The sequence below is a fragment of the Sinohyriopsis cumingii genome, chromosome 9 (genome assembly GCF_028554795.1).
Source record: "Sinohyriopsis cumingii isolate HCF-2022 chromosome 9, ASM2855479v2, whole genome shotgun sequence".
NCBI lineage: Eukaryota > Metazoa > Mollusca > Bivalvia > Unionida > Unionidae > Sinohyriopsis > Sinohyriopsis cumingii.
Genome location: NC_142969.1, coordinates 117,435,819 through 117,453,913, shown reverse-complemented (window position 1 = coordinate 117,453,913; position 18,095 = coordinate 117,435,819). Strand labels below are relative to the sequence as shown.

The following is an 18,095-nucleotide window of genomic DNA, read 5'->3' as shown; positions in this document are numbered from 1 at the left end:
CTAACATAAATTTTAAAGGGAGCACATTAGTAATGCTGAGAGAGAGAGAGAGAGAGAGAGACAGACAGAGAGACAGAGAGAGAGAGACAGAGACAGAGTCAAAGTCCAAAACATATGTTTGATTTACTAAATATATTGTGTACAACAAATATATACTGTGTCAAGTACATGGCGTGCTAAGATTCCATATTATGATACATTGATCTGAGATTTACAGATTAAAAACTGACACGTTTACATGGTACCTTTGTACTGAAATGTCTGTTATTTGATATCGCAATTTGTTTCCTCTCAGCGAAAAATATTTAAATGAACTATTAATCGCCACACCACGTGATCAGTGAATGATGGGGACAGTAATGTTGATCCGATCCGGAGTTATATAACCGTACTTCATTATCCATTTGCCAGTGAAGTGTAACGATTTTGTGCACACACTTTTAATATCCTGTCAAATCATTTTGTAGTTTGGATCATTTAATAGTGAAAGTAGCGCTTACTTCTCAGGTAAGGTTTACTCTCTCTCTCTCTCTCTCTCTCTCTGGTGTACACACAAACATTGAAGTGTACTTACAAACCAACACGCTTTTGCGTCGTGTCTCATCTAGATCACGTGAGAGACATTGATACACTGAACTGTGTAAACCTTGCCAGGAGTCCTACATTTTAAAGCCTTGCAAAACTCCACATTTCACACTGCATTGAATTTAGGAAGTCTGCTTTCTATATTTCAATAGCCTATTTGAATAAATCGTTAATGTCAACCTCACTCTCCTTCAAGCGAATACGATTATATCAGGAAGAGTTTCCGGCGATAATTTTGACAAAGCTATTGATATACAACCTGCATTCGCTCACACAAGCTACAGATTCTAACAATAAACCATCTTAATGTAAGTGTATTATATCTGAAAATGATGTATTAGCTAGATATACTATTTAAGTTTTCGAAAACTCGAAAGAAGCACAATGGAGACAATTGGGCTTGTTAAACCATAAGATTTGTATTGTCCCCCCCCCCTTTTTTTTTTGTCATGCAGCAAAGTAATATAATACCGAAGCCTAACGAGCGATTGCCAATAGGACGCTCCCCAAATCCACAAATTTAAGTTCTAGCCAAAAATGTTACTTTCCCCCAAATCACGGAAACTGATACAGCACAAATAAATGGTCCTAACACACCAGGTAAGGCAAAACACTTCGACTGGTCGAATGCCAATCTCTCTCCAAAGTAAAATTAGTGGACATTAGTATTTTATTTAAATATATGAAGCCGTTATTGACGCATTTTCTGTCGCAAATTAAGGTTCCCTGGCGACGCATCCGGTACACCTGTTATTAGCGAAAACAAAACTATCATTTACATGGGCTAGTTTCAAATCCTCAAGCGAAAATGAAGCTATTTATATCCTATCACACTTTGGAAAAGCTTTGCGGTAAATTAGGAGAAAATGTCATTTTTCGTGGCCGGAACCGGAAGTGTAACGAAGTAACAGGGTCGTACAATTTCCGACTGTATGTTGTAGATTTTGCTGTTACAAATTTTGATGTACGACCAGTTAGAAACGCGTTATATCTGGAAGGTGTACGAGAATCCATGATAGACTGTCGATTTACTTTCAGTATGGATGTATGCTATCTTGAAGATCTACTGGTATATTTTTTATATTGTTATAATTGTTATGCACATCAGCTGTTATATCATGTATATGACGTTAATGTTTACTGCCAATCTTTATTTAACGAAGATGACACATTAGGTTATAAAAGACCCATCTCCCATGTGGTTTTTAAATTTAAAATAAGTTATTTTATTATAAAAAATGAGTCATTTACATACATTCAGGTATTCTCTCTGTTCCGATGGTCATACATTCCGTTTTAAATGCATTTAAATGCATTCTGTTTTTATATAATAAACTAAAGAATTGTTGAGGTCGAGTTGAAGTTTATTTCAATGGAGTCGAAAGATTTACCAGATGTATACAGTGTTGAATCGTCAGCGAAAAAGATAAGTGTTAGATTGCAATGGATACAAGACTAAGTCATTGACAAACAGTGAAAAAGAAGAAGCGCCAATATAGAGCCTTGAGGAACACCACTTACAATATGAATCCAATCAGAAGCGAGACATAATGTGAAACAAGTAAATGAATTTAAAGAAAACTTGTTTACTGATAGATTTTTCAATGAGCAAAGAATGGTCGGTCAAAACGTTTGCTTTTTGAAATCTAATAAGTTCGCCAGTAAGTTCGTGGGATTCAACGGCTTCTAGCTACTGGTCTATAAGTTTCGCCAATTCAGTTTAACATGACTGTTCTTGTTGGAAACCTGATTGTGATTTATAAAGATTGGTGCATGTTGAACTATAGCGAAATGATGCTTTCTGACATGCTGACATGTTTTCAATCATTTTGTAAAGTACAGATAAAACAAATATGGGTTATTTTGTCATTTTTCTTTTGAATTGAGAATGCATAAGTCAATTTCAATGGCTGGAAATTTAGAGGATGTGATACTACAGTTAATTACTTCTTTCAATGACTCAGAAACTGATAAAGCAGACATTTAGACCTATTTGTTTGTGTCTATTTTAGTGGTAATATACCTAGCATCAGTTAAAGTAATTTCGGGGATATTAAAACTGATATGATTGGGAACCCTTTCATTTACGAGGGCAGTAAGTTTATTTATGTTCGGGTCTGTAAAATGAGACCTTTTAAGTATTCAGCTGTTTTACAATATCGTTATAACCCTAGTAACACTTACTAGGGACATCAACTATAATTTCACAAACACTTAAAAATACTGGTACCATAGAAGTTAGTTGTCACAAAGGATTCCAAATCAATCTATCAGATGATGTGGCGATGTCTTTTTTTAAAACAACGGGCTCTTTTGTTTGACAATGATTCATTTAGTTTTGTCGAGACATAAACGATCAATGGTAAACTCTTTACAATTATGACTTACCTGGGTGGTTAGTCAATTAAGTTTAGAAAATAATTAATAATATACACCACACTACACAGTGTAGTATAGTATAGTATAGTATAGTATAGTATAGTATAGTATAGTATAGTATAGTATAGTATAGTATGCTATGCTATGCTATGCCATGCCATGCAATGCCATGCTGCACTGCAGTGCACTGCACTGCACTGCATTGTACTGTACTGTACTGTACTGTACTGTACTGTGCTGTGCTGTACTGTACTGTACTGTACTGTATTATACTTATACTATATTATAGGTTACTGTATATGGATGGGAAATACGAACGAGTTTATCAGAGTAATACTGCATGGCCATGCGATTGCATTATTGCTCAGAAAAAAAAAACGAGTTCATATTTTCCCATACCAGTACATTAACCTTTTGTATATAATCGTTTTGTTTTGCAACCGAGGTCTTTCTAATAAAATGAATAGACTACAAAAAAGAGAGTCATTTAATTTATGCTGTATTCCAAATAAATACACAGCCATAGATTCATAGCACCGCCCAGATACCTTTGTCGCGCGCTCGAAATTAGCTTAAAACTCTCATTTTGGTCTACTTAAAATTGACATTGTGAATGAATATGCATTGAAACATCTTTTCCAGCTGGTTTGAAATGCATGCTTTTTGTTCTTCTGTCGATCAGATTAAATTCTGCTTTTCCACTTGAAATGGGCTGAATTTATTGCCTCAGCTAATTCAGTACGATGCACATATGATCTGAGCAATGGTGGGAACCGCCTTGAAACAACTGGATCTCTGTTTCTGTTCTTTCAGTGATTGTTTGGAATCATCATGTGGGAAAATATTATTTGTTTAAATTGAAATTATTATTTTGAGTGCAGTAGGGAGAATGTGATTTCTGTTGGAAAGGTAGTCGAAATTACAGTACAATTTAGTGGTGTGTATCAAGTTTTGGAACCCATGACATGGGTCATGTAATTCTTATTGCAGAACTAACTAAGAAAGAACACTTTGAGGAAATTCATGATGCAAAGCTGTAAGTTAGTTATTCCCGTTAGAAGCCACATGTTTATGCACTATCACTGGCATGCTCTTTGTTAGATTGACCCTATCTATGTACATGACTTGTGTGGCTTCTATCGCTAGCCTGCATCCAAAACATTGTATCAAAAAATTAAAAGGGTAAATTTGCAAAGCAGCTGTTGTATGAGAGTCCGTTTAGTAGAAATAAGTCTTCTTTGTCGTCTTGCATGAAATCGTCCACATCATTAGCTTTAATATCCTACTTTCAAAGGGACTAATCATATCGTTTATTTAATTCACAAACAAATATAACAAAATCAAAGCTAAATCTTCTGCTTCTGAGCGTACATTATTTGTTTGCAATCAAAGTAGTATCTAATACACGACATTATTTTAAGACAGTGTCGTGCAATATAAAGCCGTGCAGTATGGAAAAATGTTGCACGATTCTGACAATGTTAACGGAAAAAATAATAAGCATACAAAAATGCAAGCTAATGATCACAGTTCCTTTTTGCACTTCGTTCTTTTCTAGATGAACAAGCTTTTCCTATGGGGAACTATTGATGAACTTGGAACATAATGCTGTACTGTCTTTTGTTACTGATAGCTATATCTGCATCGGCGGTTGTTGTACAAGGTAAGGTGTTTGCTACTCAGTGTCTCAGTTTTATTTCATTCCTATTATATTGATGATATTTACTTGAAATAACTTAATTATATTGGTCAGAAACTGCGCAAGCAAGGACGAAACTGAGTAACGAATGCTAACAGTTACATTATGACAGCAGGCCTAGGTTTAAGAACGCTAAAGATCTTGAAAAATAATTGAGTGACGTATTTTAGCGGATGCAGGTGATAATACCAGGGGAATAATTAATTTTTAAAAAAAACCATCTCACTCTCTCCTTTCCAGTTATATCCGACTCCTCGTCTGATTTTAGTGTAGTATTCAATTAGAAAATACAAATAATTGGGTGTTTATAAACAAACGTTTGGACATGTTTCTACTGCTATTTTTGTTTAATAAACATTAAATGTGACATATAAGTTTATATCTTAAAGAAATAACAACGGAATTTCCTGACATAAGAAATTTTTGAGGAAAGAATTTGAGCTGTTGAACGACGAATCTTCATTATCACAGCAGGATATACACAATTAAAAATATTTTTTTTTTAAAAAACTATATTTTGTAAAACCACGTTTGACTCAAGAAGGTTTATCCACATTTGTCATGACACCATTTTCCCACCTTTGCAAAACAATTCATGATACGAAACTATTTGAAGCTAATGCAACGAGAAAGATTCAATTTTGCATTGTCAATACGAATTAGAGGTGATCTGTTCTATTATCTCTTTCCCTCCCCGGCGTCTGCTTTCGTACGTACAAATAATTTGGTATTTATAAACAAACGTTAGAACATATTTCTACTGCTATTTTTGTTTTGTAGCTAATTACCATGATGTTCTACCTTTAATACATATTATAAAATCAAAACTATGTTTATGACCACTATACTATCCTACCGAACCATGCTTATGACCACGACACTATCCTACCGAACCATGCTTATGACCACGACACTATCCTACCGAACCATGCTTATGACCACGACACTATCCTACCAACCATGCTTATGACCACGACACTATCCTATCGAACCATGCTTATGACCACGACACTATCCTACCGAACCATGCTTATGACCACGACACTATCCTACCGAACCATGCTTATGACCACGACACTATCCTATCGAACCATGCTTATGACCACGACACTATCCTACCGAACCATGCTTATGACCACGACACTATCCCTACCGAACCATGCTTATGACCACGACACTATCCTACCAACCATGCTTATGACCACGACACTATCCTACCAACCATGCTTATGACCACGACACTATCCTACCGAACCATGCTTATGACCACGACACTATCCCTACCGAACCATGCTTATGACCACGACACTATCCCACCTAACTATGCTAATGACCACGACACTATCCTACCTAACTATGACATCGACCTCGACACTATCGTACAAAACTTCATCATGACTACGACAATATCCTACCAACCATGCTTATGTCTACGACACTATCCTACCAACCATGCTAATGATCACGACACTATCGTACCAAACCATGCTTATGACCACGACACTATCCTACCGAAACATGCTAATGACCTGGACAGGAGCACCAGAAAAAATCAGATAAATTGTTGATGACAAGATTGATTGAATTATACATTTCGTCTGCATGTACGAGTATTTTGATTTGGAATGATGGCAACGCTGGTATTTTCCCACCTTTTAGTTTATAATACTGGATTTTTTCCCTTGAATTTCACATTTTGTCGAGGGGGATGGGGCAACATAATATTTTCAGTGCTTAGGGCCTTAGAAGGCCTTAATCTGGCACTGCTCATGACCAAGACACTATCATACCAAATCATGATTATGACCACGATACCATCCTACAAAATCATGCGCATTATCAAAGAATCTTGGTGGAAGATAATATCTGTAAACTAGGTCACAATCTGTATTTCAAGCCTTACTGTCTTTGTGATCAAAGTCTTTTCTCATACACTGATCACATTAGCGCAATGACACTTGATGATTATATACATTCATTTCACTACTATAACCCTTGTAACAAAAGAAAGTCCCTGGCAAATACCTTCACGCATTGCTAACTTTCCTGAAATTTGTTTGCATATGGCTCATGACTGGGCAGGAAACACAATCCAGGCTACAAACTTGAAATTAGGTTGTTCCTGTATCTTCAAAAGCTTGTATCTTTTCTACCAATGTAGGCCACTATGACCTATATTTCACACTTTACGGACGTAGTTCAAACTTTGTCGTGCAACTTCCTACTGCCGTAACTTCTACACCCTTAAGTAAAAATAATTTCATTGCTACAGTCGTATTATGGTATGCTTCATAGGTTATTGTCAATTTATCATTAGAGGTAATTTTGTTGAAAAAGAAAAGAAAAACACTTAACGTTTAATATCTACCGCAGGGTCCGGATGTCAATTCCATGAAAATCTGAGGGACAAATGGAAGAATATTGATGAAAGCAAAAGAGAAATCGTATGGGTTCGGAAAAAGTATTTGTTTGTAGGTATCGAGGGCAAAACGAGACTGAGGTACCGCTGCATTGCCAAAAAAGACAACGTGTACATCCTTCAGTAAGATCCTTTTTGTTCAAAAGTAAAATTAGGGTATGAATTAAGTCCATGTGACAAAGCTTCAATAGTTTTGTACTCCAGTATATATATATATATATATATATATATATATATATATATATATATATATATATATATATATATATATATATATATATATATATATATATATATATATATATATGACTGAATTTCTTTTAAAGCTACGTTAATTTTCATGATTATAGATTGTAAAGATTACTTAGCAAATAACATTAAAATACTAATTTTTCTTTATTATTGTGGGCTTGTATTTTAAAATGTCATTTTAAAACACATTACATGGTTTCAAGATGGTGAGTTGCACGTTTAATTGAAGTAAACATGCTGATGTGAGCTTTTTGACCTTGGAACTGTGTAGAAGAAATCTGGTTGACAAATTTTAGGTGATCTGAGTTCAGGTCATGTGTTTTTCAGTTGGAATTCCTGATTAGTTAGATGTTATGTACCTGACCTTGTGCACAAAGTTATAATGATCTGGAATAAATATTCGACCTCATTCTGTTGATGTTATTACACCTTATTTATTTATTTATTTATTTTGTTCTATATAAGGGCTGTTTTACTCAGAATTAGTGATTCATAACATGAACATCAGTCTTGCAGGAGACATTTAGGTATATTCATTTGTTATGTGTTTAGGCTCGAATAAACAGTAACACAAGAAAGAGTGAAAACAACAAGCTTTGAAAAATTTAACAAATTATTTATTTCCCTGGAAAAATACTGTAAAAAAAAGAACTTACGGTTTTAAGAATCAAATCCAAAAATAATCCAAAAAATAATCCACGAATTAAATGTTAGAACTCCTAATAATGAAATGTTCTAATGAATCCAAGTTTGATTCCCGACGAAGAATCCAAGATGGAAGGCGATGACGTATGCTGTATCCTGTACAGTGCTTTTGTCTACAGGTCCTTGTAAAAACACAAGAAATAACATAGATGTATTGGAAATCTGAATAACATTTTTAAGAAATGTCTTTCTTTAAGAATTCTGTATGAGCATGCAAATATTTCCAGAGAAACAAATTAATCTTTAAGAATCCAAATAATCTGAAGAAAAATTAACAGATAACTCGAAAACTGGCTACAACAGAAGAAACCGACTTGACATCAAGTGTTTTAAGCCCAGACTGAGATTATTCATCCAAAACAATTATTATACAGTCATTTTGTGACGCAGAATTGGTACCCGTATGAGGGTCACATGATCATGCTTACATCACGCACTCTCAACATGGCCCTGACAAAAACCAATCGTTTTACTCTAAAATTAAAATAAAAAATGAAATGTTGTTTACTTCACAACAATTATTTACTAGCCTAGGGTCACGTATTCAATATAGCCTCGATCTCAGCCGTATTATTTCCACAATAAAAATAAAAAAAAAAAGAACTTGTTCACGTCGCTGTTACTACTTTTGAATTAAGGTCAGGAACTAGGTCAGCCTTAGGTGTTTACAATTAGAGTTAGGTGAAACAGATTTTCTGAAACAATTTCCAAATCACGTGAACAAGATTATATTATAATTGCATGTAATGAAATAAAAATATTTTAAGCTGACAAACAAATAATAAATTAAAATAAATGTAAATTAAATCAGATATACATAACACAATTCAGCTGAGAGGATTTTTTTAACGAAGTGCTCAGACTTTAAAACTAATTAGCGGACTTTGAAATACAGTGAATTCGTTTAATTACATTGTGGATCAAATAATTGTGATACATCAAGACTATTAGCACATTAGCACAATAGTTTGAACTTCATTCGGAACACCACTAGAACTCATTTGGAATACTGGATTCTTACGGACTTGTTAAAGAACTTCAGGACTATTTAGGATTTCATTCACCATACTGTAAGTTATTTTTAATTTTTCACTTTTCATTTTAGGGAAGTAATTATATTAGAATTTTACAAAACTTGTTGGTTTTCGATCTTTTTTCTTATTTAGTTTAAGACCATAGGGTCGTCACAGTACTACTGTGTTTGGTGTTTTATTATCTATTTACTCAATATTCTAATGCTAGTGTATTAAACGTGGATTTTCTTCCTATCATCATTACGAACAGCTGCCAGGTTTAGATGATTTATTCTACAAACGAAAACTAGTTTTGCAGATAGGTTTCCTTGATGAGGCCCTACTAAAAGTACAGCTGGATTTTATCGAGAGACCGATTGACACCGAATCTAGAGAAAACGTACCATGGTTCTCGATAATAAACATATTTATTGTCACAGAACAGTAATTGAACATTGTAAACTTCCAGATTCACCGTCATAAGGCTTATATTTTTGCTGAATATGTTGTAAGTAAAATGTCTATTTTCTCTTTTTACCGAATTAACTTGCGATGGGACTAAAATCCTAATTTATTTAGATATTATTCGCTAGTGCCATTGTCAGACCCGTTCTCCATCATGGTTTCCTATCCAATGGAATATTCGGATCATATTTGTTTTATCCATAGCAGCCTTTTATTCTTCTTTCTAGCAGTTAAACACGACTGTCAGGTAAAATCCATGAAACTCTAATATAGATTTACTTCATTTCAAATCATGGCCATAACTACTGCAATGTTCTAGATCCAAGCTCCAGATCAGCGTTTTTATGGACTTACATATATGTTTGTTATTACCAGGATAATAATGAAAATAATGATTTATTGTGAAAGTTGAAGGTACAAACTCATTTATAAAGAATAAAGACCTGGTTTTCAGAGCATAAACCGACATTGTGGGAAAAATATAATCACAGGCTGAGGTTACTCGGGTTTTTAAACCCTGATGAACATTGAAAGACAATTTATGACAAAATTTATTGACTGCTAAGAGAAGTAATATAAATATTTGTTCAGCTGGATAAGTTGTTCTTACAAAACACTTTCTTTGTTTCCTCTGGGGCGGATTGGCACTAAGATTTGATACTTTTCGGCTTCTGGTTCTTTTGTATCTTGGTTTCCTTTATAAATGCTTAAGAGAATTGTCACTGTGAAAGGGTTTGAAAGAGAAAAGTAGCGTGTAAGCTATATTTTGAACATAACGAAATCATGTTCTATGCCAAGGAATCTTGTTTTGTCTTTTATGCTAAGAAATGTGTTATGAGTATTTTAGGAAATGAACGTCGGATACTTGATGATATTTCGACCGTCCTAAGCAGACAAGCCCATTTACATACATACATACATACATACATACATACACACACACACACATACATACATACATACATACATACATACACACACACACACACACACACACACACACACACACATACATACATACATACATACATACATACATACATACATACATGCATACATACATACATACATACAGACAGACAGACAGACAGACAAGTCCTCGCTCAAGACCAAACGTTGTATTCGTTTATTCCGATAAAAACATTTGGGATGTACACCTTTGCGTACTATTATGGCAAGCTATGTGATGTTTAGAAAAATATCCCATTTTTTCTTGTTAAATAATTATTCTTCATTGTGAAGTCTTAACTCAATTTTTGTGTATAATTTTAGAACGAAATCTGCCTCGTGGTCCACGATTGGTGCAATTTGCCTGGGTTTCGTGAATATTGCTGGACATTCATCTGCGGAGTATAGTATCATCAGATTAAACCGTAAACTGTATTTTCAATTTTACAGATTTTGCATCTACCTGCAAAATGAACTCTCATTCTTATTAATTCTTTTTATCTACCTACCGATCAATCCATTCATTCATTTATCTATGCATTCACCCGAGGGCTACTCATTTCCCTCCATCGATCCTATTATTTACTTCTGCACAGCCAGTCATCTACTTTGCTGTCTGTGTATATGTATGTATGTATGTATGTATGTATGTATGTATGTATGTATGTATGTATGTCTGCATGTATGTATGTATGTATGTATGTAAAAAGAGATAAAAATGCACGATAACAGCGACAAAAACTAACATAGATAAGACGCTTGCAATGTTTCTCATTATGCAACATATTATGTAGATTTACTATGATATCTGTAATTTGGCATGCAAACAAATGACACCAGTATTTATATTGATGCATCTAATATATTAATTTATTCATATTCTACATGCTGATTATACAATAGCTATGATGAGATATTCAAAATTTCTTTTCTTTTCCTGTAACATCAAAAGTCAGAGACACGAAGAGAATAGATTTGAGCAAGCAGTTTAAAATCTTATTTTTTGGGGCGTTTTAAAAACCGAGCTTTTATTTTCTTCTTGCATTTTTTTAAAACCAGAAATCAATGATTTACTTTATTAACGTATTTTTAAGAGCGATGGACCTAATGATTTTGTTCGAATATAAAATTCACAAATGGCCATAATAAGTTATGTTGTCAATCTAATTTATCTTGATAAAAAATCTTCCAGTTTTCGCCCTTTTTCAAACAAGGCCCCTAATTCGAGAAATGTCCTTATATGTTAGATCCATCACTAAACCCTTTTCTTGAAATAAAACTGTTCTAATTGTCACTTTTCTATAATCACACAACTGACTCAGTAAATATGTATATAATAAATAGATAATAATCAATCCTCTCTGCGCCGTCTGGTGCTTGAGGCGACAGCAAGGGAGCACCATTTTGGTCTGTCGGCTGCTGTTATGGGGGCGGTCTGCAGGGTGAGGCCTCTGGTCTTGAGTTCTCGCTCCACGGTTCGGCGCCAGGTCTCTTTGGGTCTGCCACGGTTCCTTTTCCATTGTGGAGTCCATCTCAGTGCCACCCTTGGTAGTGAGTCAGGGGGCATTCTGCAGACGTGTATATACCATCAGGATATAGTAATAACATGGTATAAACCTACTCTTCATCGACATGAACACTGTTGACACCATGTCCATTCATCGGCGGTAACAGATTGCTAAAATCAATGAAAACAGAAGTGAACTCAATTCAAAGCCGTGACAAAATCCATATTGTGCGTATGGCCTATAAACAAGCCGATCTACGTGAAGACCAGACTTGATGATATAAAAACTTATTTTCAGAATTATCCGATCTTCGATATATCATTTTTATGATTCTTCTGAATTAGTCTCCCAGTCACATTTGACATGCATACATATGCATAGCTAGTTATTTTATAACTCACTATTTAATCGATAAATTGGAATTTTGCAGAATTTTTCTCTCTTGTACATCTTAGCATCTTATAGTCATCTTGTGGTAACTTGTACGCATCTTGTTTCATTTGGTACTCATCTTGTTTCATTTTGTACTTATCTTGTGGTGTCTTGCAGTTATCTTATCTGGTGGTATCTTGAATACATCTTGTGGTAACTTGTACTCATCTTGTTTCATTTTGTACTCATCTTGTGGTGTTTTGCAGTTATCTTATCTCGTGGTATCTTGAATTCATCTTGTGGCATCTTGTAGTTAATTAAGCATACACAAACACATTTTGTGGCATCTTGTACTTATCTTGTTTATCCTGTACAAATCATGTGGCGTCTTGTATTCATTATGCGTGTCTTGTAGTTATCTTGTGGGTATTTTGTAGCTATTTTGTGGTATATTATATTCATTCTGTGGTATCTTGCTGTTCATTAAAGCATACACAAACTCGTCTTGGGGTATCTTGTATTCATCTTGTGGTATCTTGTAGCTATCTTTTTGTATCTTGTATTCATCTTGTGGTATCTTGTATCTATCTTTTTGTATCTTGTATTCATCTTGTGGTATCTTGTAGTTATCTTTTTGTATCTTGTATTCATCTTGTGGTACCTTGTAGCTATCTTTTTGTATCTTGTATTCATCTTGTGGTATCTTGTATCCCTCTTTTTGTATTTGTATTCATCTTGTGGTATCTTGTAGCTATCTTTTTGTATCTCGTATTCATCTTGTGGTATCTTGTATCATCTTTTTGTATCTTGTATTCATCTTGAGGGTATCTTGTATCTATCTTTTTGTATCTTGTATTCATCTTGTGGGTATCTTGTATCTATCTTTTTGTATCTTGTATTCATTTTGTGGTATCTTGAAGTTAATTAAAGTGTACACAAACAGATCTTGTGGTAATATGGGGTATATCTAGTGAGTTTATATGATCAGTTCTAACAATTATAACAGCTGATTTTGAAATACAAACAAGTAAGTCTAAATATACATATAATCTTTAGGTGTATACCATCTAGTAAAAAAAATCATACCTGAGTTTTATGAACTGAGTCAAATACCTTTCTTAAATATATATGCAGACTTTAATATTCGCCTCCCTTTTCTTCGAGAAGTATTTTTCAATAAGTGACTACAATGCAAAAGTAGTGTCTATAGTTGAATAACCCGCCGTAAATACAGTTTATGCTTCTGGTATTTTACTGTTATAATGGGACGATCATTTGATTATATCTGTGTTCAATGTTTTACTACAACTATCTAATAGCTTAAACAAACTACATTTTATATGTAGAGGTAATACCATACATTGTCGCCACGTTTTGGAGAATGTACCATTGAATGCATACGGCATGAAACTGATGAGTAAAATTGGATATTGTATCTATTTTGCATCTTCAAAATTCATACGGTAACCGGTCCTCACCCGGTGATTTGACTATTTGAAGTCATTTAATGCCCTGCTTCTACATTGTCTGAATTAAGGAGAACAAACTGTTTGTATTAAACCAACTTTATCGAATGTGGAATTTATAGAACGTTCAGTATCAGCAAAAGTTTTGCTTGCAAGTAAAGGATAGTGTCTCGGTATCCTGTCCGCAATTGACCACTTTACCGAGCCATACAATATTGCCATATTTGTATGCTTCTCAGCTTCACGGTTGAAAATTACTCGAAGTTTTGATAGTTGCAAGACAGTTTGGATTGAATAACGATTTAACGTGATGTCATAATAAAAAAGTAAATGTCTTTGCAGTATTTCGGGGTATCTTGATACAATTCTGATGTCATATAATGAATCATTTTGTATGTGTTACCGTAGTGAAATGAGTTGAAGTAGGTTGCACGAATCCTGACAATCTTATAAGCTCGTTCCACGTATATCTTCATTATTTGAATTAATCATTGCTAATATAGTTTAACGTCATTGCTCTTTGTACACATTTTAGAGTTCCAGGATGAACTTACCTGCAACATAGAATCAATAGACACATGTATTGGCAATGAACTAAATGCTAGCTAGTGACGTCAGAACTACGTCCTTCATGAAGATTTTCGATGTCAAAAGAACGAGTTCACTATATGAAATTAATCGGCTATATCTTCAAACCAGTTCAGTGGATTTTAATTATATATATATATATATATATATATATATATATATATATATATATATATATATATATATATATATATATATATATTGATTTTTATTTAATATATTCATACAAGGCACATATGAAAATTAGAATTCATTTTCCTTTAAGACTTTTATTTGTATCATCATGATTCAGATTTGACACATATTTGTATCAATGGTAAAACTATTTTAAAGCGTTCATACCTTTTCCGAGGTAGATATCTTTAAAGAATTCATACTTGTTCCGAGGTAGATGTCTATAAAGCATTCACACAATTCTGTGGAAAAGATATTTAAAATAGTTTTACCTTTTCGAGAGTAAACATCTTCAAAGTATTAATGCCAATTTGAGGTAGATATCTTTAAAGTATTGATACCTTTTCTGAGGCAGATATCTTGAAAGTATTTATATCCTTTCTGATGTAGGTATATTGAAAGTATTCATATCCTTTCTGATGTTGATATCTTGAAAGTATTGTCATCATTTCCAGGTAAATATCTTTAAAGTGTTTATACCATTTCGAGGTAGAGATCCTTAAAGTTTTTATACTCTTTCTGAGGTAGATATCTTGAAAGTATTGTCATCATTTCGAGGTAGATATTTTGAAAGTATTCATACTGTTTCGAGGTAGATATCTTTAAAGTATTAATGCCAATTTGAGGTAAATATCTTGAAGTATTCATACCCTTTCTGAGGTAGATATCTTGAAAGTATTTTCATCATTTCTAGGTAGATATCTTGAAAGTATTCATATCCTTTCTGAGGTAGATATATTGAAAGTATTCATACCCTTTCTGATGTAGATATCTTGAAAGTATTGTCATCATTTCCATGTAAATATTTTTAAAGTGTTTATACCATTTCGAGGTAGAGATTCTTAAAGTTTTTATACCCTTTCTGAGGTAGATATCTTGAAAGTATTGTCACCATTTCGAGGTAGACATCTTGAAAGTATTCATACCGTTTCGAGGTAGATATTTTTAACGTATTGTCATCATTTCGAGGAAGATGTCTTGAAAGTATTGTCATCATTTCGAGGTAGATATCTTGACAGTATTCATACCGTTTCGAGGTAGATATCTTTAAAGTATTAAAGCCAATTTGAGGTACATATCTTGAAAGTATTCATACCCTTTCTGAGGTAGATATCTTGAAAGTATTCATACCGTTTCGAGGTAGGTAGCTTTAAAGTATTAATGCTGATTTGAGGTATATATCTTGAAGTATTCATATCCCTTCTGAGGTAGATATCTTGAAGGTATTTTCATCATTTCCAGGTAGATATCTTGCAAGTATTCATACCCTTTTTAAGGTAGATATCTTTAAAGTATCACATCATTCCGAGGAAGATATCTTTAAGATATATACAATATTCCGAGGTAGATATCTTTAAAATATTCATACCTTTCAGAGGTCGATAGCTCTAATGTAGTTCCACTATAAAGGCCTTTTGACAGCGACAATACTAGATCTCAATGTCATTTTAGCATCCTCACATGTACTCCTCATCTTTTCTTGCTTAACATTTCTAATCATCACTGGAATTTACACTATGACCGCCATACAGAAATGGACCTATCTGATATAGAACTCCAACCATATTTTAGTAAATCGGATGAAATTCTAGAATTTTCCACATAACAGAGATCTCGCAGTCACTGACGAATATTCGTGTACTGGTTGTCTTTGGAATTTTCGGTCCACTTTAAGCAACATACCAAATAAAGCATCATATTTTTTCATCTTAGGGACAGTAATCGCTAGAAACAATATGGTTATATTAGATGGTCGATTGTAGTTTACAGGTGTACACTGGTATTACTTCGAACACCTTTCTTATGTACACTGGTATTACAAGGAACACCCGTCCTATGTGCATTGGTATTACTAGGAACACCCTCCTGATGTACACTGGAATTAATACGAACACGATTATTTGAAAAGTGTTACAAACCTATATGTAATCAATTGGTGAGTAGTATTAAAAAACTATAATAGTTTATTCGGTTTGCCTTTCAAATGCGAACAACTGATAAAATGCTATATAATTACATATTTGTATAATATTCAGCTAATGCGTGTATTTTTCCCAGGAGCATATTGTACCTATTTTAAGTTTGTTATGCGCTTGTACATGGCCACGTGGTCTCAAGCTTAGAAACAGTTTTCTTTCTTTCTTGGTTTATACTGTCGCTGATTTTGATGCTGAACCAGTCGAAAAGCAGGTAACAATTCCAGGTGTGTTAGAATGTTAACGTCTTTTTATAATTTCCATCATTTATGATCGGTAGAACAATTGCTCTCTTTTTAAAGCCCGTGGACCTGACTACAGAATGTTTGGTCCTCAGATGGTGAACTCCAAGACCAAACTTACGCTGGATAATACTTGCACGGTAAAAGGAGGCCATATGAAGCAACACGTAAATATAAAAAGAGCAGGTGAAAATATTTCCTTTTTTGACAATTACACTTTCCACATGATGTGTAATATTTAAATTTGTTTTATTTGCATTTAGGCATACTTCTTTTGGCAAGTATACTAATCTTCGCAGCGTAAATTATGTTGCATTCTTAGCCAATGTTAAAGGAAATATAATAGAAAATCACTGACCATTAATTCAGCTTTAATTTGCACTTGGAGGCTGGGAACAAATCTTGATCTATCATTTTTAGGATATACATATGATTAAAGCTTGGCAAAAGAGGTGTAGAGTCCTGAAAGACACAGCAATTTCCTCTCTTTTATTTCTCCACCTAGGTGCAGACATGACGGTCAATTATAAGAAAATTTACACTTATCATAATGCAGTTTCTAATTTTTTTACTGTTCCCAAACAACCATTTCCTGTTATTACATTGACAATCAGGAGATAAAAATGTCATATTTATTAGACAATCTACATTAGAAAGTTAAGAAATAGATATAAAATGCGGGGTCGTGGTCGCAAGCCACTGGCGACAATCCGCTACGCTCCTTTCTAATCCGCGGCTAGCTTTGAGGAGAGGTTTTCGTTTTTCATGAATGCGCCTCAAAACAAGGTACTTATCAGCAACACAATATAAAAACCTCATATACAGCAATAAAAGAGCAAGTTTTGTCGTCCATAAGTGTCTGAGTTTGGAAGTGAAACTTTGATTGGCTCGATCAAACAACCCGAAGGTTCATGCATCGCTCTTGCGAGAAAAGTAATTCGTTTAGCAGGTTTCTGTATATTCATGAGAAACGAGAAAATCTCAGCACAGGCAACTATGCATAATTGTTTTGTTTCGTTTTGTTTCTTAAGGCATATCAACACAAGAAGGTTATTAAGTGCCGAAGCAAATGAAGTAAAGTGGCTGGCCCAATGACCCACCACAGTAACTGACCTAGACTGGTCCAGTGGTAGGATTCAAACCAGCACCCTTTCCATGGTGAATTAGGCACACTAACCACTGAGCCACCTCGGCACTAAGCCGTGCGTGATAAAGGAACATAGCGGCAATAATGTATGAGTCTTGGATAGTTCGAGTTTTCCGTTGTCGATGGCTTTTTAATGTGTTACAACTGGATTGAGCGA

At 34.1% G+C, this 18,095-nt stretch overlaps 1 protein-coding gene across 1 annotated transcript in view; it reads left to right on the top strand.

The window, feature by feature from the left end:
- Positions 1 to 355: 355 nt before the first annotated feature.
- Positions 356 to 18,095, top strand: part of LOC149792534 (uncharacterized) — a 39,680-nt gene continuing 21,940 nt past the window's right edge. The window contains exons 1-5 of the mRNA XM_089971171.1: positions 356 to 507; positions 4,523 to 4,627; positions 7,037 to 7,205; positions 10,790 to 10,890; positions 16,852 to 16,977. Of these exons, the coding sequence (XP_089827297.1) occupies positions 4,570 to 4,627; positions 7,037 to 7,205; positions 10,790 to 10,890; positions 16,852 to 16,977 (454 nt within the window). The 5' untranslated portion in view covers positions 356 to 507; positions 4,523 to 4,569. The remainder of the gene's footprint in view (positions 508 to 4,522; positions 4,628 to 7,036; positions 7,206 to 10,789; positions 10,891 to 16,851; positions 16,978 to 18,095) is intronic.